Raw genomic sequence first — 22,728 nt, forward strand, 5'->3', positions numbered from 1 at the left:
TGACGCAAAGATTCGGCCCATAATAACTTTGTGCTTGAGATCCAAGACCATATATTCTTCTCTTCCTTGTTCCCCCAACAACTTCGTAATATGCTTCACATTGATCAATATCAGACTGAGACTGTGATTTTTCTCGTAATATTTCTTGATATCTTTCCTGTAATAAGTAGTGAAATTAAAACATCAAGAATACTAACCATTCAATTTTACCAAATAAAAAGAGAAATGAATTCCAAAGATAAGGGAGCAGATATATTTATCCATTTTTCGTTGAAATTGAAGTCTCATGATGACCAACAAAAAAGAGTTTCATACAACTTGGATATAAATGATCATATACACTGTCTCATAGTCAAGTAACAGAACATGAAAACAAAGACAATTAGAGTTCCTAAACAACAAATAGAAGGACAACTTCAGGCTATTTCCTACTGATTTAAGTCATTACTGATACTACTTTTCAGTTCTTCCTGTCTAGTAGACTGTTTATATCAAGCAAAATTAAATTGACCAACATCATCTAAGGCAGACTCATCATCTTCCGACAGCATCCAAGGCTGCTTAGGACCCTGCTTAGGACTTGCTTAAGCAACCGCAGCAAAATTTATTAAGTAAATTAAATAATAAACTGGTACATGTGGTCAAGAAATAATTAGAACGTGGATCGTAGAAGAGCGTCTCAGTATTAGAGAAACGTCATGTTGAAAGGAGAAAGCTGTTTAATTAAGTGCTAGCAAGAATTAGTACTGAGTTGCTTTGTCAGAAAGGTGCAAGGTTCATGAAATGGTTAAAAAGCAGGTCGAAAACATATCATGTCGAAAACAGTTGCTACAAGCTAAGTGGAGATGCCAGATACCAGTTTATGCATTATTGGAGAAATAACATGCTGGAAATTTATAACATAGTGCCCTTAAAAAGTGATTTTACTTCAGTATAATGATCGGAAATAGTTCATGATCAACTGTCTTCTGTCCTTCGTCCATTTTTGTATTCATAATAAAACTTATGGTTGATTTGTTTATTGGTAAGGTGATAAGTTAATAACCGTGGATCAATTTTTTCTTTCCCTGTCAATTCTTTGAATTAGAATGTTTGCACTCATGTTATGGTCATCTTTTTGTTTTGCTTGTTTACATTCCTCCAGGGTCCTAAGCCGCCTTGGATGCTGTCAGAAGATGATGAGTCTGCCTTAGATGAATTAAATTAATTCTGAAATTATAAAATTTTCAACTTACATGGATAGCTCGGGCACGCTCATCAACAAAAGATTCTCCATCATGATCATGTGTATGGACGTGCAAATGTACCTCACCTGGTGTTGGATCTTGACCCTTTGCAACAGCCTATGCAAAAGTTACTCATTTCAGAAAATTACACCAAGAACAATAGCAGTATAACCAACAATAGACAAACTTAAATAATTCAAGAAAGACAACAACATAGTAATCAAGAAAATAGCAATATATATACCGAGGTAAACCAAAATCAAGAACTACAAAAAAACACCTTGAAAAACCAATTTTCAAGTAGTAAATATAAAAAATTTAAGAGTGTATGAAAAAATATATACTTACAAGTCTCTTGCGATGCTCCCCAATGCAGATAGAGCCACCTGGTTTGATGTACCCTCATCTATTGGGCTGCTCTGATCAGGTGCAATGGGAGATAATTCAGGGATGGTTGGGTTACTACCGTGATCTGACGCTTGAACCGGTGGCGTACCTAAAGTTTGAACATGGTTTATAGGATCTGGCCCACCTATGGAACTCGTACCACCTTGTTGAGGACTAACTGTGGTGGGAATAGGAATGGTAGGCATGTTTGCATGACGAGCAAAATCACCCCTAAGTGAGGACTTTCCTACACGACCTTCGCTACCTCGACCTTTTCCTCGAGCGATATCTACAAAAAAATGTGGACGTGAGGAAATTAAAGCAACCATCAGTAAAAAAAATTAACCAGTAAAATGCAAGTAGGCTGCTAGTAAAGTGGTTTTTATACAAGTTGTTTGCAAGTCTACAAATATGACTAGTAAGTAGTAGGGATTACGGGAAAGAAAAAAAGCTCAATAGAAAACCATAATGCTATGCCAAATGCAGCATTTGTTGCTGCTGGTGTGCACCAGGAGGGGAACACAACACAGAAAAAAAAAAAAAAAAAAAAAAAAAAACCTAAGCCAAAGGAGTGTTTTCAAGGAACTTTGCACAAAGCATGCACTGTTCTTGGGCAGAAGAACCTTATGCAGAGGGTTCATGTGCTGGTTGTTGTGATGACACTAGGGCCTGGTAGGTAATATGTATTACTGATCCACTCCATGTTGGAAATGATTTAATACATATTTAGTGGGAAACAGATACACAAAGAAAGATGGGAACAGATACAACAATCCATGGGCAGATACACAAAGAAAGAATTCACAGGACCTATTACAAGCTCAGAGGCTTCAGATGTATAGTTCTGTTGAAGAACTATTGTCCTGGTTTTACTGATCTTGTTTTCTGCAGGTGACAGGCTAAAAATGATGCTGGTCTGGTGCTAAGTCATAGCCTATTTCCTATTGATTCTAATTTCTTAGAAAATGATATGGGAAGTAATGGAAGAAGAAAGGCAATATAGGCTGCAGAGACACAGGAACTTTACTGATATAATGTGCAGCTGAAGGATTATAGCTGAAAACAACAGGAAGTGAGAAATGCATCAGCTGCTACTGATCATCACAAGATGCAGCAGAGAAATTTTGCATCTTCCATTAGCCTTTTTGGCTACATTTGTACAGACTTCTGAATTTTTTGATAAAAATTTATAAAATCAGCCCTAGGCCATAAGCCTAGTGGACTTTATTAAAAAAAATGTTATGCCAAATGCCAAATTAACTAGAAAAACACTGCTTCTGGGCTAGTGACATTAAATTCCACTGATTCTACTCATATAGGACATGATGTGGTACTGGTTATTCAAAGTGAAAGATTTGGCACAAAGACTCTACTGTTCTTTGGAAGCAGGATCAAGGGTATTATTGAAAACTTGGTGCAAAGGTGTTTGCTGCTGGTTTCTATTTGGTTTGCAGGCTACCTTAGCTTTTTTGGGTTGAATGAAGCCTGTGGTACATGGAAACATAGGTATACCAGTAGTCTTGTTTGGTTGCTGGTGTTGACTTCAGCATGCCTCAACAACTGGTATACAAGAAATGATTTGGCGCAGATACAAACAAAAGAAGCAAGGAAGCAGCATAGCAACAGATGGCTTAAGAGTGAACTCATTATATGTGTCATTGATCTTAATTTTTTTTGGACAGGATGTGATGCAAAAATGGTAAAGATCATCAATTCTAACCATTCAAAGGAGCAGCTATGGAATAGGATGCAGCAGTGCTATATATTATATGACTACTTTATTTATATGGCATTGCAAAATGCAGTTCATTGGTCAAGTCTAGATCACAAATTGCTCAGTTTTTTATTTTTCCAACTTTTAGTTAATTTAGTTTTTCCACTTTGTAGTATCAATTTAAGACATCTTATAAGTCTTAAGTTGGTCATTAGTTTAATTCTTGCATTTTTATTTTGTAAAGACACTTCATTTGTTTTGCCTTGAGAAAAATTTATAAAATCAGCCCTAGGCTCACAAGCCTAGTGGACTTTATTTTAAAAAAAAATTAACTAGGAAAACTACCCCTTCCCCACCCATCTTGCAGGAACACTTTTGTCACCATAGCCAAGAAGAAAGAAAAAGTCACGAGGATCAATAAACAAACCTGAGGCTTGAACCGGTGGCGTACCTAAAGTTTGAACTTGGTTTATAGGATCTGGCCCACCTATGAAACTCGTACCACCTTGTTGAGGACTAACTGTGGTGGGAATGGGAATGGTAGGCATGTTTGCACGACCAGTAGAATCAAACCTTAATGAGGACTTTCCTACACGACCTCCGCTACCTCGACCTCTGTCTCCAGAATTATATATCATCAAAGAAGGAAAGGAAATAAACCTGTTGAACATTTAACCAACTAACTAGATCCAAGGCAAGAACTAAAATCAACAATGTCAACCTATTAAAGTAGACTTGAAAATAATAGGTAATCTACCTATTCCTATAAAGTAAGCTAGAACAGGTGACAATGGACCAGAATAAGAAAATCAAAAACCTCCTCCAACATTCATGAGTAAATTAAGACTAGCATAGTATTTGGATATTTTTTCGTGCTGGGATCCTAGGCAATCAACAATTACCTAACTGGTGCTTCTACGTTACATTTGTGAAAGAGTTGGATTGGGCTGACAATTCTGAAAAGGTTCAAATAACTTAAGGGAAAGATGAATCCTTTGACTCCATGTTTGAATTGTGTGGGTCTATAGAAATTACAGCATCAACAGAAGCCTTCTCTGAGCAAGATGCTTTTGATACTGAAGCGACATTTTGCTCCTTAAGTTTTTCCTTTTCAGCGAGCAAATGTGTGTTCGCATCTGAGTCCAAGAATCCTCTACTGTCGATTTCAGAAATAATACTGGATCCACGTCGTAGGAGTCCAAAATTAGATGATCCGGCAATATTATATGAGTCAATTGTCTCTCTGTGATCATAAATATGAGCAGCATAAGAAACATTTTCTCTGATATAAAGATAAATAGTGGAATTGTAAACTCACTCCAAAGCTACAAAAGAGAAGTGACTGTCTTTTCCTTCAGGCTAGGCGGCAATAGCCCCTGCCAGCACGGGCCCAACATAAAAAATTTAGAACCTTATCCCACTCTTTTTATTTGCGTTCATACTCTTTTTTTTCTATCTATTTACCCATATGTTTACGTTCTTAAACTCCCTATTTATATGCGTTCAAAGCAGCCTTTTAACCACTTTTTTCTACGCCCTCAAGCCATTCAATAATAGAGGATGGCAGTCATGACTAATAACTAATAAGTTGGAGTGTCAGTTATAAGTATTAAATCATTCATTTCATGATGAAACAATTCATACCAGAGATACAAGAACGCCATCATTAGCAGGTTTCAGCACACACTACATCACTTTTTTTGCCTGGTAATCATACTAGTGATTTTCTGTCAGTTGTGAAACACCAACTCTTCATGTGCAATGAAAACGTTTGTACATGTCAGGCTTTTGTTTCATCATGACTAGTGTTTTCTTATATACTAATCACACAGAGACCAAATATTTTAGCAGTGTTGTTTAACTAAAATGTTCAGTATGGAACAAAAGACCAAAGGCATACCAATTCACTCTATGTTACTTATATTCAAAGATTTACACCAAGATACTTAAAAAAAAAGGTAGTTTGTGGAGGTTTTGAAAGTTGTAATTCGCTGGGATTTTAGCCTCTTAAACAATGAGCGCAGGCTAAAACCCCCACAAATTGCAACTTTCAACCTCCGTAAATTACCCATTTTTTTGTAGTGATAGAGTACAAAAATAGCGCAGGATATATCAGATGTTGAACTTATGTTTTCTACCTTCAAAGCATCTTATGTCTCTCTCTTTTCTCAAATACATTAAATTAGTCAAACATAAGCTATCGTCTGCTGAACTTCGCCTTTCAGGAAATCATCCATTCTTTCCTTAAGAGAATAACTCAAATACAAAATAGTCATCAAAAGTTGTAAACTTTTATTTGATAGGTAAAGTGTAGCATTTATATATATATATATAGAACCAGCAAAAAGGAAGTGTCGAGAAGGTCATCTAGAGCTTTAATATAACATATCTAATTACTCAAATAGGCATAGAAAATATGGCCAATATTCTGACATAAAAAAAAAATGCTCTTCATTCATACTCTTAATGATAGGTACACTCTTTCAGTCCTACTTAAAAATGCTTCCAGACACATGCCTTAAACACATTGCAAATCGGAAGTCTTCCAAAACTCTGCATGATTGGTTAAATGGACTATTATAGTACAATGTGGTGTAATATATACAAACCATGGACATATTAGTTAACCCAACAACTATTCTAGTGTTGGAAACCAGAAAATGAAGTAGTTCACTTTAGTTGTTCTTTTATTAGTAGTTAAAAGGCACATATCCATGTTGACAAGTAAGCTCTTGGTTTATGGTTTATGGTTTTACCATTAGAATTGACTTCAAGTACCAGGAGAAACCATCACTCTGAGAAATCACTTTTTCTAGCTCACAACTGATACAAATTTCAACAAATTACAGAATTGATTTCAATGGAAACCTCCATGGTTTCCTTACAAAACATCCATGTGGAACTAAAGGTTTTCATAGCCGAGAAATCACTATGTGTTGCGAGTTGTAAAATGTATAGACAAAAGAAGCAGGATATCCAATGTGTAGTATTAGCATGTTGGCACCCAAGGATATGGCCTAACAGTCAATGAAGCGGGTGAAAACCATGGAGGATCAGGATTCATATCCAACAAGAACCAAAAAAGCTAGGTATTTTTCCCATCTGCCTAAGTCTTCGTTGATAGCGACTCAGTAGATGTGCTGGTCGGAGGTAACATTGAAAAGTCAAAGTGTGGACAAGCTTGCCCAGTCACTACCATTATTAAAACAAAACAAAAAAAATAAATAGTAGCAGCATGTCTACTAGAGCAACAACCTAAAGCATTTTTTATAGTTTTCACAACTGGCATACAAACTAATGATTCAGCTGAAGTTATCCCGCCCTCTTTCATATTTGCTCTTCACAAAGCACTATTTTCTTCAACCCCAATATTTGTGCTTTCAATCAACAATATCATCAATGGAGTTTTGGGGTGTTGAAGTGAAAGCAGGAGAATCTCTAAAAGTCAGGCCTGAGCTTTTCAAGCTTATTCAAATCACAGAGTACAAAAAAAATCGAGCAAGAAACCCAGTTCACTAACACTGATTTCAAATCACAGAATATAAAAAATGTTGAGTTCTTCAAGCTTTTTCTCGACATGCAACGAATTAAAACAAACTTTAACCACCAAATAATATTATCCTACAAGATTTAGCACAAACAAAGGTCGAATTTCCATTTTCATCAGATTTTGGCCCAAATAGAGATTCTCAATACTTAACCTTCAAATAAGTTATAAACCCAACAGTTTTCAAGACACCCAACTTCGATTTTAGCCAAAAAAAACACTTAAAGACACTCTGTCCTTTAGATAATAAGCAAAAAAAACACAGATATCTTAATTTCTATTTTAGATTTAATGTCAGAAAACACAAAGAAGGAGATAAAAAAGCAAGAAACTGCTCATAAAACATAGAAAAATCAAAACATACCTTTCCTTTAGATAAAAGATGAAGCAGAAGAAGAGAAAAACACAATAGAAACCCTAGATTCACATTATTTTGATTTATGTTGTGCTCTCTCTCTCTATGTTAGCAATTTCGCACACTCTCTCTCTATATCTGTGTTGGGTGTGTTTGAACTGAAATGAAATAAATGTGTACCCTAGGAGATATCTTTTTTTTTTAACACTTAACGACGGAATAGAGACGGATTTTATATTCCGTCGCTAAATAATACATTGATTTCTTTTAATGATAAATATTGCGACAAATTTTTCCGTTGCTGCAAATATATATTTTTTTCGAGAAAAATTAAAAGGCCTAGCGACGGATTTTTCGTTGCTGAATCCGTCGCTAAATAAAAATAAAATTTGTCGCGCCTCTTCTGTTGCTAAATCTGTAGTGAAATTTAAGGCGCCAATATTTCGCGCTAATCATTAGTGACGAAACTTAGTTTTCGTTGCTAATCCGTCACTATATAATGAGATAAAATTTTAGTTACTTTTCTCGCGACAAAATGAGCAATCCGTAGCTAATCCGTCGTTAATTAGCGACAGAACATGGTCTGTCGCTAATATTCCGTCACTAAACGCTGGTTTTTTAGTAGTGAGAGTAACAGAGATGTGATTCTTGATATTGGAGACCGCGAGGGTCGGGTGGAACGAGGGCTTAGCCGGAGTGGTAGTGGCGTCGGCCATGGCGGAAAGAAAAAAAAAAGTGACTGAAAGAGGAAGAAGAAAGAGGGACTAGGGCGTAGCGGAAGGAGGAAGAAGAAAGAAACCCTAATCTGATACCATGTAGGAAATATTTTTCGTGTCTCCTTTCATTCGTTGAATTGGTTAATATACAAAATATTCTAACCTAAAATAGGAGATTACAAAATATACAAAATATCCTAATCTAAAATAGTAGACTACAAATTATTCTAACTAATATTTACATAATCTATCAGTAACGGATGATTGATTGTAATAACGACCGAAGATAATTTCCCTGGGGTTTTAGTTATTTTCTTTTCAGTTGTTTTTCTGTTTGTTAGAGATAAAGTTTATCTCTATTACTTCCGTTTATTTAGTTCTCTTTAAATTGTTTTTCTGCTAGACTATAGTTATCATGTACAGACTTTGTATCTATTTAGGACTATGTATTAGTAGGGTATAACCCTTTATACACTATTGTACAAGTTTATAAAATATATTGATTCATTTTTTCTCACTCTACTCTTCATGATATCAGCACCTCTCTAACTCTCACGAGTCCATTCTCTGATAACTCACACATTCATTAACTGTAATGGCCCCCAACATTTTTGTGGTTAATTCTGATGCTAACAACACCACTATTGTTCAGTTCAACTCTGTCACGCAGTTGCCCTTCAAATTAGCTGGCAACCACAACTTCTCTCAGTGGAACGCTCAAGCGTCAATGTTATGCCCTATTTTTAACGGATTAAAACTAGTTAACAACTTATGGCTATGTTTCCTCTAGTTTTGAAAATTTTCAGAGTCGCCACCTAATTTTAGGAAATATTAGGAAACCATTTGTAAAAAATGTAAAACTCCATTTTTAGTCTTTGAAACTTATGAGATTCTAGATAAGAGTTTTATTTACCCCAAGGGTAAGGTGTTAACCATCCCTCAGAGCCTATCTGAAGACCGTCTTTAAACTTAGCTTAATTAACACTAGAGAGGGATTATTTATCTATTTATTTCTTATTTATTATTACCTTTTTTTTTTTAAATTGTGAAAAAAAAGAATACTACTTTCATGAGACAATTTATGGAGAAAATTAAAGGGTTTTAAGGTAATTATAACTATGTGAGTGAATGCGTAAAAGAGATAGTTAATGATAATGTATGCATGAGAAAAAATGTTTATCGTATATAAAATAATATACGTGGTGTAAAGTAAGAAGGTATATAATTTTATGAGAAAATTACAAATATATGGGGTAGGTTTATAATATGTGAAAATAGCATAAATGTATATTTTGATATATATATATATATATATATACACTTTCAGAAAGTAGTAATTGATAATATTTTGATAATAACATATAAGTACTGTAATATATATACACATAATGTAATATATACTGTAATATATATATACACATATGCGTATGTGTATGAAAATAGAGTATGTATCTTATAGCTCTCGTAAAATAGCTTGGGCCATTATACTTGAACCCTAATATGGAGTTCTTGTATTCGACTTAAATAATAAGACCGTCTCATGTTAGTTAAAAAGAAATGCTGCAAATGTTTAATAAGTAAACAAGTCTGGCCAAGAGGCAAAACATCAGTAACATGGTATAAGAACATTGATAATTAATACAAAGATTCGATTATAAGGGAAATAGAATGATACACGAGGGATATGCATAAATATGAACCAGCTGCAGTGTCAGAACTCAAACATTGATTTATTTAAAGTTCTTCCTCTCTCCCAATTTGGTTGACGGTACTTGAAGTAACATCAACTTAAGAAAGAATTGAAGACTTTTGACATATAAGCTACAGAAGCACGAAGTACAACAAACACCGTCGATACCAACAAATCTTGCCAATTCCTGTACATGTTTACTTCAATTCGTAGAAGACACATTTACATCAAAACATTAACTAATCCTCATTTTTACACGACGAGAAGTGTTTTTGCCCATGAGATATACCCCTTTTTTAGAGTACTCGTGCTAAAGCTCAGATATGATTTACCTTTTTATACATATTATTTGCCCCAAAACATTATGCCGCTTTTTTTTTTTGTTTCCAAACCGAACTGATTTTCTGGTCTCATTTTTTACCTAAACAGACCTGAAAATACGTGATTGACAACAGTGCCCTTTATTTACAAAACAAAATCTGGTTTTTGCCTCTTTGTGAAAACCAATTGTAACATGAAAATTTGTTCGGAAATCTTTAAAGAAAAAAAAAACTCAAAAGGTTATACTAAATCTAGTATCAAAAGGGATGGAAGATAAGGACTAAACTCGCTGTTATGCTCAGCCATTTTTCCACAGGTTCGTTCACAAGCAATAAACAAATACTCTACAAATACAATCCATACAAAGTGTTAGTCAAAAATATAAACATGTATATATATGCTAACGCAAAGACATAAAGTTTGAAGAGAAGGAGGAGGACAGGGACGCTTGACACGAACGAAGGACGCTAGACACGAGCAACGGAGGCTGCTACTGGTTTCTTCTTTGATCTGGGCAGAATTCAGAGTTGCCATAACTCCAAATGCTCCCACGTGTTGCATGAAAAAGAAAAGAAGAAAAGGATTAGTAACTATTCTCAATCAAGAAGAAATAAAGTGAACAAGAAAATGGATCTATTAATTTGTTTAAATGGTCTTCCCAGGAACCTATCTCTAGATTAGCTCAAACTTCAAATATATACATCACTACTAGGAGGCATACTTTATATTCACAAGGCTCTATACATGAAAATATACAGTCAACAAATATTACTCTAACTCAACCTTTAAAAAAAAGGGAAGCAACACAGATTGTCTCACCTTAATGGTAGGTCCTTTACTTAGTTTAAATAATACAACATTTAGTTCAAAGTCCAAACAAGAGAGATAATAACTAACAAGTTATCAACTTATTTCAAAACCTTCTTGTATAACTTCTTAATAAGCAAGCCTTAAAAGGCTCAATCAAGTTTAAGATTTCTTGTAAATTGCTGCTAAAAGAAAGAACCTGCAGTACATATCCACACACATGCAAAAGGCTTAAAAGACCAAAGCATCAAAGCACTATGTCACTTAATACCCAGGACCTTTGTCATATTAGTCTAGAAACCGATCAAGTTCAAATGAAACTTCTTATATGCAGGAAAAAGAGATGTATTAACAATTCCAACCCATGAAATAAACTAACTATCGTGATTTAACTAGAATGTGTAATAGTCTACTGTTAAAGCAAAATTTCAGTCTTATAGCTTTTATTTCTAGACCATAAAACCACAGGAATGCGCAAAATAACAAACCAGAACTTTAGCATGGAAATTATGTTTAGCATGTACTCATTTTACAAAGGTATTCAAAACAAAGTGACAGCCATTACCTTCTAATTCTCAAGACAAACTAAACTTTCATACTTAGGTAAACAAGATTCCCCAAGTCATGATTTAAGCAGGAAACAATATGAAAGGAGAGACCAAAGGCTCGTTTTCAAGTCTAAGCTTGTTCTACATGTGCAACATGGATATTAAAGATTCTTTAAAAAAATAGGAACAAGACGACCGTATTCTGGAGAAAGATACACCTAAACAATTTACTTTCTTAGTTAAACTAACACATTGCTTTTGAAATAAAAGATGATTTTTAAAGAAAGAAATTAACCACACAAGAGAGGTAGGATCACGGATTATCAAGTGTGCGTTCAAGTTTATCGAAACTTCAGTAACTACCTCACGAACACACAAGAGAAGCAAAATAGCTACTGAGTTTTTTACATATGCCCCTGCCTTAGTTCTTTCGAGTACACAAACAAATGAGAACTCCCTTTGAGTAAGTACAGCTTGTTCAGAATAACCAGACTCAAAAGTCGCAAATGACTTATTTCAAAAATTCAATCCGAACCCTATAATACCAACAGGAAAACTATGCAAAAATCATGTTGAAACAAACTGTTGCTCTCTTTAATTCTATTCAGATTTTTTAGTGTCATTAGAATGCCTAAGAAACCTTGTTATCCAGGCATAAAGAGAAGACAATCTCAGGTAGTACATAATAATTTATCCATTTTTTACACTTTGATATTCTTTGTAAAACAAAAAACAAAAAAAGATACACGAGCAACAAAACAGAGACAAGGCTTCAAACAAGCATTTTTGTTTTCCATATTATAAAAACCCAAACTGGATCATCTAAACATTATAGGAAGCAAATTTTTTTAGACATAAAGCTCAAAAGTGTCGCACACTACTTGTGAGGATTCAGCTAAAAGATATGCTTCTAAATTAAAAAATCTTTCCAAAATGTTATAGTGGTGATTTTAAAACAAGCAGTATTGAGAAGACTAAATTCACGACAAACCTACTCAAAATTTTAACATGAACCAATTAACACATACCTAACACAAGGAAGATTTTAAAACCAAACTTGGCATTCTTACTACTTCGTGACCTCATTTATATTTCAATATTGAGGTATTTCAAAATCCATACAAACACTGACTCAGACGCAGGTTTATATCCTAAAGGGTCAGCAAGTTGGCTTTTGAAAACTCACAACTTACGCCAAAATCTTTATGTACTGTTTTCAGCTAGATTTATGATAAAATAGTCCCTCTAGATTAATGGATGGAGTTAAAAAAAAATGACAGGATGCTAGTGTTGGAAAAGTCGAACTGCCATATTTCCAAGAGCAGTTAGTCTCCTTTACCCCTCTTCATCTACTATTTAAAACCAAACAAATTCGAAACAAACAGAGGACAAACCAGCTACCAACAAACAATCCAATGACTATATTTTTAGCTCTATTTGGCTACAATACATACTGATTTGATAGACATAACAAGAGAGATTATAACAGAGTTATGAAACAGGATGTAAACGAGCGACGAGCTCATTCACATGTTCTAAAATTTAATCAATAGTTCCTTCATGTATTCTTAGCTATCCTTTATATGCATATTTAGGTCAGAACCGAACAGAGCAGCAAACCAAGCTCAAATAGGCAAAACGATGAAACATTACTTAATAACTGCATATACATACGCTCCTAACAACTGAAGACAAAAGGTAAAGTGAGGGCCATTACTAACGTTTTGCGGGACAATGAACTGAGGCTATTATAGTTGTCGAGTCTCCGAATCCTCTTGAAGAGCTTGTTTAGCCGAGAACCACCGAGAATTCTATAAAAACAAACTTAGAGTTGAAAAGAATTTTTTTGAGAGCCTCAACTTAAGAGTAAAAAAATAGGATTTTTGATAAAGCCGTTGGGGTTTTTTTTGGGGTTCTTCAAGAGGGAATTTCCAACACTTAGAACCTGTCTCCCCAAAAATAGCTCACTAAAGGCTTCTATTTATAGCTAACAACTGAGGGTTTCAACAGCTTCACAAAGAAGCTTCAATTCGAAATTCAAAAATATGGAAAGGGGGGGGGGGGGGGGGGGGATCTCAGGAAAAACATTTTCAACAAATGAGATGATGAAAATGGGGATGGGACTTACCCATGAAATCTGCTGAAATCACACATGGAGCCTGCAAGCTTCAGAGATGGAGTGTGAGGAAGGAGAAGAGGTATGTGAGCGGATGTGAGAGGTGAACAGCAGGCGGATTTGGTGGGATATGGCTAAGATTTTGTGCTAGGTTGAAGAAAGAGGAGAGGTCCTTTGGTTCTGGTTACGTTATTAGGTTCATTTGGTTGAAATGGAAAGATTAGGGATTTTAGGTGTTCTAGATGAGTTATTGGGCCGGGTCGGGTCGGTGGGATGTGGGCTGGGGCGTTTGTTTGGTGAATTGGGCTGCTGAGAATTGCTTTCAAGAAAGAGGGATTGGCCCAAGTATAAAATTAGCTGAATTAGTTTCTAATCTTGCTTTCTCTAATCCCTTTTTTACTTCAATCAATTAATTAAAATATGCTTCTTTATCCTAATTAATTCCCGCAAAATGCATACATATATAAATTACAATATAAGCAATCTAATTTACATATTTTGTTTCAATGTAGAGTAAAATATTATTGATACAACAATAAGTAGGATCAAAGGAAAAATGTCAACACCAATATTGATATCGGAATATCAACATTATTCTCAAGTGATTTTAATTATAAAATATCATGTTTAGTAATTTGTTAAGGGATGTTAAAAATAATCTTAATAATATCTCAAAAATTAGTCTGGTAATTAGCGAAAATATTCAAAACTTATTTTGGGGAATTTTCAGGACTAAGAAGCATAGTGAAATTAATTAAATGAAAAAGGAGGGCCAAAATTGGGTGTCAACCTCTTGTCCCTCTTCGACCAGGGATGATGAAAGAGTCTTTGTGCGAAGACGTTGACATAAACCCGAATTTGTCCCGACGAGTAAATCAGACTGGTTTGGAAAGAGTACAACTGAAGCAAGGTAATTCTTTTGGGGCTGGAGAGGTTGATTATGAATTCAACCGAACCCTGGTCCTTGAGTAGCCTACATATCTCGGGTCATAAGAGAATCAGGTCGATGTAGTTCGAACAAGGAGATGGTAAAATTTTGAGAGGTCCTCAAAATATTGTCCCAATGTTATGGAAAGGCAAAAGGTGGTTTTGTTGGAGATTTGGAGGGTTGCGTTGTTGAAAATTTTTGAGTGATCCTCAAAAATTTGTCCCGGTGTTATAGTTATGATAACACGAGGTTTCGGAGATGGAAAGGGTAGCGGTTTCAACATGAGCGAAAGTGGCTAGAATTAAATACGCATTCGCTTGATTCTGAGTCCTCTACATATAGAAGAGGACGGAAATTAATTCAGATGTGGTTTTAAAGAAAATGAGAAGATAGAAAATTTTGAGACATCCTTAAAAATTTTGTCCCAATGTCGAATTATAATGACACTAGTTGTTGTTAGGTAGATGTAAACATGTTTTGGGAAAATATTATGGATGACAAAGATCTTTCTGAAGACGGAATGTACTTTCGCATCCTCTTTATTATAAATGTGGTAGCCCAACACACCCACAAACGAGACTCTACATGAATGTATCTTCGTGCTATCATAGGATCATATCAGACCATCATGGAGGAGCGACCCTTAGAATTGTCCCAGTATTGCATTATGACGACCTTAGGATGCGAGAGAATTTGACTGAGTCTCCAGAAAGTGGATTCTCAGAAGAAATAACTGTCTTCTTAAAGATTGAAAGAAAAACTGATTGATGAGCAAAATCGGAGAGAGGATTCATGGACTCCGGCTTGTGAGTTTGATGTCCTCATCAAGCGGGGTGCCTCAGTTCGCTATGACAGAGATAGTTTCACATTGTATTGTGTTGACCTACAAAAGAAGTAAAGATACATGTGCAATTCAAAGTTGTAATGTAATAATAATATAAAGAAATTAAAGAAGATATTGTAGACAAACTAGAATTGAAGTCCCCGATTCGCGGAGCTGCTTCCGATTAGCAAAAGTTGACATAATTAAAATCTCCGATTTGCGGAGCAACTGTATTGAAAACTCCGATTGCAGAGCAGCTGTATTGAAAGCTCCGATTTGCGGAGCAACCTGTAATGTAAAAGCTCCGATTTGCGGAGCAGCTGTATTGAAAGATCCGATTTGAGGAGCAACCTGTAATGTAAAAGCTCCGATTTGTGGAACCACCTGTAATGTAAAAGCTCCGATTTGGGGAGCAGCTGTATTGAAAGCTCTGATTTGCAGAGAAACTATAATGTAAAGGCTCTCGGCTGGCGGAGCAACTGTAATGTAGAGTAAAACTTTATATGCAGATTTATTGGCGAAGTTAGATGGCGGTCCCCAATTGGTAGGGTAATTGGTGTTGTTAGACGGTAGTTCGATTCGCAAAGTTAGTCGACGTGATTATATGGTATCTTCTAATTAGCGGAGTTAGTTGACGCAATTAGACGGCATCTCTGATTGGCGGAGTTAGTCGCAGTTAGATGGTAGTCTCCGATTGGCGAAGTTAGACACCTTTAGATTGTATCTCCGATTGGCGGAGTTAGTCACAGTTATTTGGTAGTCTCCGATTGGCAGAGTTATTATGAGTAAGTTTGCCTTGTGTGTGCTATGAGGGCCCTCCAACTTTGGTTGGTTGATTTCTCCTGGATCCTAGAAATACCTGCAAAATTTCAAATGAAACGTTCAGAGGTGCAAAAGTTATGGCTGGAAGTTATACCTGGATCGGTTTGGCTCATGATGTTGTGATGGATTTTGTGACGCCTTCGACTATGATTGGATGCTTGTTTAGACATCATCTTGTCTTGGTTCCTGTCAATCCTGTATTCAAAGAAAAATTCTTAGTTTTGGGAGGGGGTGTTGATTTGTGTCGATCGTTATCCTGGCCTCGTCACTAGAATCCTTTGAGCTTCCGCAGTTGTGGCGATCTCTGTTCGGAGACTTGGAAGGTGGTAAAGTAGGAAAATATATTTTGAAAAATATGGTTTTAGAAATCAAATATATATATAGATGTATTATGTATATATGCAATAAAAATATATCATTTTTTTTAGATTATGACATGTTCTGAAACGCATTGAGCTTCTCTATTCTGACGCCTGTATCCAAATAGTGTCTTAGCGTAGTCTGTTCCTCTGATGACGATTCTTTGTATTCAAGCCAAGTGCTTTGACATCTTTGACGACGAGACCAATCCTAATCTATAGGTACATTATAAACAAAAGGTTTCCTACGTATATGACCGAACCTTTTCAGGTTGCCTATGTATCCCAAATAGGAATCAGATCTGTACGTAGTTCGGGGATACAAATGAAAAGAAAATGATATGTAATGTGATGCGACCAAGCCTGACTCAGGCTACCTACGTATCCAAATGGAATCAGGTCGTAACGTAGTTCAATTACAATAAAGGGGTGAAATAATGCAATTACCGAGCCTAACTCAGGCTTCCTACGTATCCAAACGGAATCAGGTCGTAACATAGTTAAATTACAATAGAAAATAAGATTAATAAAGGGACCGAATCCGGTGGGGATTGCCTACGTATCCCACCGAGGGAAATCAGGTCAAATCATAGTTCCAGTTACATTAAGATAATGTTTTGGGGTTTTCTATTACAAGAGACCGGACCCGATGTGGGTTGCCTACGTATCCCACCGTGGAAAGTCAGGTCAGCGTAATTCTGTTACATTAGAAATGCAAATTATAACGGAAAAGAAAAGCTAGCTTGGATGCCTTCAGATGTAGTACTTCTTGATCGAGTCTGAGTTGATGGGCTTTGTGCTCACTTTTCCATCAATTTCTGCCAAAATCAATGCTCTTCCTAAAAGCACTCGATGAACCACGTATGGACCTTGACAATTTGGTGCGAATTTTCCTTTAGCTTCGTCATGATGAGGAAGTATTCGCTTTAAAACCAACTGCCTTGATTCAAATTTCCTAGGCCTTACTCTCTTGTTAAGTGCCTTGGACATCCTATTCTGATAAAGCTGACCGTGAGAGACAGCGTCCATCCTTTTCTTTTCAATGAGCATCAACTGTTCGTGTCTACTATGTATCCATTTTATGTCTTCCAAACCAACATCTTGGATAATTCTTAGAGAAGGTATCTCTACTTCTGCAGGTATCACAGCTTCGGAACCATAGACCAACATGTAGGGAGTTGCTCCTGTGGATGTTCTAGCCATGGTACGGTAACCAAGCAAAGCATATGGCAACTTTTCATGCCACTGCCTGTGACTGTCTGTTATCTTCCTCAAGATCTTCTTGATGTTCTTATTGGCTGCTTTGACCGCTCTATTCATCTGTGGTTGATAAGCTGTGGAATTTCGGTGAGCAATCCAAAACTTTTCACAAGTCTCTCTCATAAGATCGCTGTTGATATTAGCTGCATTAGCTATGATAATTGACTCTGGAATCCCAAACCGGCAGACTATATTGTTGCGAACAAAATCTGCTACCACCTTCTTTGTTACTGCCTTGTACGTTGAAGCTTCGACCTATTTGGTGAAGTAATCTATGACCACCAAGATGAAGCGATGTCCATTTGATGGAGGGGGTTCGATGGGTCCGATCACATCCATTCCCCAAGTGGGGAACGGCCAAGGGGAACCCATTACATGGAGCTCATTTAGGGGAACTCGAATGAAATCTCCGTGAACCTCACATTGATGGCACTTTTGTACATGGCGAATGTTGTCTCTTTCCATAGTTATCCAATAGTATCCCACTCTCAGAGTCTTCTTTGCCAAAGTAAATCCGTTTATGTGGGGTCCACATGTTCCCGCGTGTACTTCTTCTAACAACCTTGTCGCCTCTGCAGTATCCACACATCTTAGCAATCCTAGGTCTGAAGTCCTCCTATACAATATTTCTCCATCGAGGAAGAAGTGATTTGCCATTCTCCTTAAGGTCCAATTCTGTTTGTTAGTAGCATTTTCTGGATATTCTCTTGTCTCAAGCAACTTTTTAGTGTCGTAGTACCATGGTTGGCCGTCTAATTCCTCGTCGACGTGAAAACAATACGCTTGCTGGTCGTGTATTTCTACCTTGATAGGGTCGATGTAATTCTTTTTTGGATGTTGGATCATAGATGACAATGTTGCAAAGGCATCAGCAAACTTATTTGGGATTCGAGAGACATGCTTGAAGTCAATCTCTGTGAACTGCTTGCACAACTCCTTTACGCAATGTAAGTATGGAAGAATTTTGACATTCTTGGTGGTCCATTCTCCTAGTACCTGATGAACTAATAGGTCAGAATCGCTTATTACCAAAATTTCTTTGATGTTCATATCAACCGCCACCCTAAGCCCGAGGATACAAGCTTCGTATTCCGCCATATTGTTCGTGTAGGGAAATCTGATCTTTGCTGAGATATGGTAGTGCTGACTTGTCTCGAAAATCAAAACTGCTCCTATTCTGACTCCTTTGAAATTTGACGCTCCATCAAAGAACATCCTCCATCATGAATAAGGCTCTGAAATATCTTCCCCTGCGAACAGTACTTCCTCATCGGGAAAATAGGTTGTAAGTGGCTTGTATTCATTGTCTACGGGGTTCTCTGCAAGGTGATCTGCCAAGGCTTGTCCCTTGACGGCCTTCTGAGTTATGTACACGATATCAAACTCACTTAACATGATCTGCTATTTTGCTAATTTCCCGGTAGGCATCGGCTTCTGGAAGATGTATATGAGTGGATCCATCCTTGAGATCAAGTACAGGGCACACGCGGATAGGTAGTGCCTCAACTTTTGTGCGATCCAAGTCAAAACACAGCATGTGCATTCCAACAAAGTGTACCTTACCTCGTACGGTGTGAATTTCTTGCTTAGGTAGTAAGTAAATGGCTTGCTCCTTCTTCCCTGTCTCATCGTGTTGTCCCAACACACATCCGAACGCACCATCTAATATAGACAAGTGAAACAATAGAGTTTTTCCTGGTTCTGGCGGGACCAATACGGGTGTACTGGACAAGTACTCCTTGATTCTGTCAAAGGCCTTCTGACACTCTTCTGTCCATTCTGTGGCAGCATCTTTCTTCAGCAGCTTAAATATGGGTTCGCGAATCACCGTCGACTGTGCAATGAACCGACTAATGTAATTGAGCCTTCTGAGGAAACTCATTACATCTTTCTTGCTCTTCAGGGGAGGCAAGCCTTGGATTGCCTTGATTTTTGAAGGATCCAACTCTACGCCTATTCTGCTAACAATGAATCCCAATAATTTTCCGGCGGGAACTCCAAATGCACGTTTTGCTGGATTCAACTTCAAGTTGTACCTCTGCAATCGTTCAAAGAACTTCCTTAGGTCAGTAAAATGATCTGAACTCCTTCGATATTTGATAATGACATCGTCCACGTAGACTTCGATCTCTTTTATGAATCATATCATGGAACAAAGTAGCCATGGCCCTCATGTAGGTCGCACCAGCATTCTTGAGGCCAAATGGCATTAATTAATAGCAGTACACTCCCCATGAAGTGGTAAACGTCGTCTTTTCTACATCATCCTCATGTATCAAAATCTGATGATATCCCGCAAAGCAATCGACAAATGATTGCAACTCATGTTTTGCACAATTATCGATGAGTATGTGGATGTTCGGAAGGGGGAAGTCATCCTTAAGACTAGCTTTGTTGAGATCCCGATAATCCACACATATCCTGATTTTTCCGTTTTTCTTTGGCACGGGCACAATGTTGGCCAACCAGGAAGGGTAGTTTGTAACCCTCACGACATTTGTTTTAATCTGCTTAGTGACTTCCTCTTTGATCGTTAAACTCAAATCGGACTTGAACTTCCTTGGCTTTTGCTTGATCGGCGGGCGGGTAGGATCAGTTGGTGGCTTATGAGAGACGATGTCGGTGTTCAACCCGGGCATGTCGTCATAGGACCAAGCAAATAAGTTGACATAATACTTAAGCAATTCCAACAATTCTTGCTTTCGTTCAGCTTCTAAGTGTATGCTGATCCGAGTTTCCTTCACTGTTTCTTCGTCTCCCAAGTTAACTCTCTCAGTTTCATCCAAGTTTGGTTTCTTTTGATTGTCAAGTTGCTCGATCTCTTGCGGAAGATTCTTAGGCATCATGCTTTCGTTGTATTCCTCGTAATCTTGTTCGCCGTTTGTACTTTGCTCAACGGTTTCATTACATGTCATAATCATAGAATGAATATTTTTACTAGTTTGAGTGCTGAAAAAGAAAACGAGTATCAGTAAGAATTTTTAATAGAAAAATAGGAATGCATTTTCATTAAAGAAGCATTCAATGCTTTTAAAGAAAGAGGCAGATGAAAAAAGAGCATAGGCATGATTCAAGCCTCAATTGATCATGCTATTTTGAAAACAGACTACAATTCCACACTACCAAGACTCCCGGCGAACCAAGGATGGGTTGACGGTCCAATTCTGCAAGATCTCTCCTGGTTCGGTATCACGAATAGTCGGTGTCTCGACATCTGCTTCAGTCTCCCCATAACACTCCTCGATCATTGTCACGAACAGGTTCTCCATTCCTTCTATGATATCTTCATCAACCTCTAGCTTGATCATCTGACCCTAGACAGGAACTTGCTCTGGAACAAAGATTCTCTTGACACTGCTAGTTTCTCCAAACATAGGATCATACCCGAGCCCAAAAGTACCCTTCTGCTGCTTCAGTTGGATTAGTTCAGTTATGCTATCAAATTTTGGGCCTAACCCGAACTTTGGCTGGTAGCCATACTTCAACATCTCTGACGCTACCATCTTTGCCGCGCTCGACATCTTCATTTCATCAGATCCTACTATCTCACCTAATTTTACAGCTTGCATGATTTCTACAGCATGAAAGGTAGCTCCATCTAATTCTCCCATTTTTTCAATGACCGGGATAGAGCGTTCAGAATAGACAGGGTGACTGAGTTCCCCCTGAACTACGATTTGCTCCCAACCCTATTCAAATTTCAAACACTGATGCAAAGTAGAAGGAACGGCTCCAGCCATATGGACCCATGACCTTCCTAACAATAAGTTGTAAGTTGACGATATGTCCATCATGGGCCCGATCTACAAATGTAGACATATTTCCCCAATGACACCCCTTTGTGTCCCGTCAAAAGCTCGGACCTTCATACGGGTTTCTTTCATTTCTCCCGTGTCTATCTTCAAACTTCTTAAGGTGTTGAGAGGGCAGATGTTACACCCGGAACCTCCATCAACAAGTACCCTGGATACAAACTTATCTCTGCACCTCACGGTGATGTGAAGTGCTTTGTTGTGTTCTGTTCCTTCTGGTGGGAGCTCATCATCGCGAAAAGAAATCTTGTTTGATTCAACCATCTGTCCGATTATTGTGGCCAACGTTTCACTCGTCGTCTCGTTCGATATGCTTACTCCACTCAACACCTTAATTAAAGCATCCTTGTGGGCTTCAGAACTCATCAACAAGGACATGATCGATATTTAGGCAGGTGTCTTCTTCAACTGTTCCTCGACTGAATAATCTTTGGTTTCCATCTTCTTCCAAAATTCTGCTGCCTCGGCATCAATAATGTTTCTCCTTTGATTGTGCTCTTTTCCTGAACTTTATCTGTTGAGATCCTCCGGGACATAACATCTTCCTGACCTTGTCATACCATGGGCGACTGCAGTTTCCATTATCTTAGCCTTCCCTTTCGATTGATAGTCCCATGGGACTGCCCTAGAATCATAATCGTGCTTTCTTGCGACAACAGTGGTCATCATAGATCTTGGTCGGTATGTCTGGACAATTACCGGCGCCCTCAACTGAACCGTGATGATGGGAGCAGTTGGGGATGTTGCGACAAATGCTTCTGTGTTTCCAACGGGCACAATGGTTCCCTCCAAGTCATATTCCTCATCAAATGATATCATATTAACCGCCCGGTTTCCATGATTTGGTAACGGGTTGTTGTTCACATTGGGGGGCGTTGCAGTGCATTGAACTGATCCACTCTTGATTAAAGCTTCAACCTAATTTTTCAAACCAAAGCATTCCTCGGCGTCATGTCCCTGAATTCCCGAATGATATGCGCAAAGTTTGTTCCCATCAAAGTTTTGAGGAATTAGGTCAGGGATTCTTCCTTCAATTGGTTGCAACAATCCTGCTGTCCTCAACCTTTCAAATATCTGGGTTAAAGGCTTGGCTATGGGGGTGTAGGTTCGGGTATTTCTGACTTTGAGAGTTGGGCGAGGTCTTGGGGCATATGCTGGTCTATTTTGGTGGATGAGTGCTTAGATAGAGGTGTAAGGTCTTGGAGGGTTTTGGTAAGTTAGGGCTGGTGGTGGGGTGTAATGTGGTTGGGCGTTATAAACTGGATATGGGACATAAAAGGCATGAGCAAAGATTTGG

The 22,728-nt window shown here is 37.5% G+C and overlaps 1 protein-coding gene and 1 long non-coding RNA gene across 2 annotated transcripts; both read right to left on the reverse strand.

Moving 5' to 3' along the window:
- Positions 1-10,230: 10,230 nt before the first annotated feature.
- On the reverse strand, positions 10,231-13,622 carry LOC132641111 (uncharacterized). The gene is made up of 2 exons (XR_009582691.1): positions 13,440-13,622; positions 10,231-13,122 (listed from the first exon to the last, which is right to left on the reverse strand). It is a non-coding gene; the product is annotated as an uncharacterized LOC132641111 (long non-coding RNA).
- Positions 13,623-17,112: 3,490 nt separating this feature from the next.
- LOC132639610 (uncharacterized) lies at positions 17,113-18,834 on the reverse strand. Its single transcript, XM_060356052.1, has 2 exons — positions 17,995-18,834; positions 17,113-17,874 (listed from the first exon to the last, which is right to left on the reverse strand). The coding sequence occupies exons 1-2, from the start codon at positions 18,832-18,834 to the stop codon at positions 17,113-17,115; spliced, it is 1,602 nt and encodes a 533-aa protein (XP_060212035.1).
- Positions 18,835-22,728: the final 3,894 nt, after the last annotated feature.

This window comes from Lycium barbarum, chromosome 5 (genome assembly GCF_019175385.1).
Source record: "Lycium barbarum isolate Lr01 chromosome 5, ASM1917538v2, whole genome shotgun sequence".
Classification (NCBI taxonomy): Eukaryota; Viridiplantae; Streptophyta; class Magnoliopsida; order Solanales; family Solanaceae; genus Lycium; species Lycium barbarum.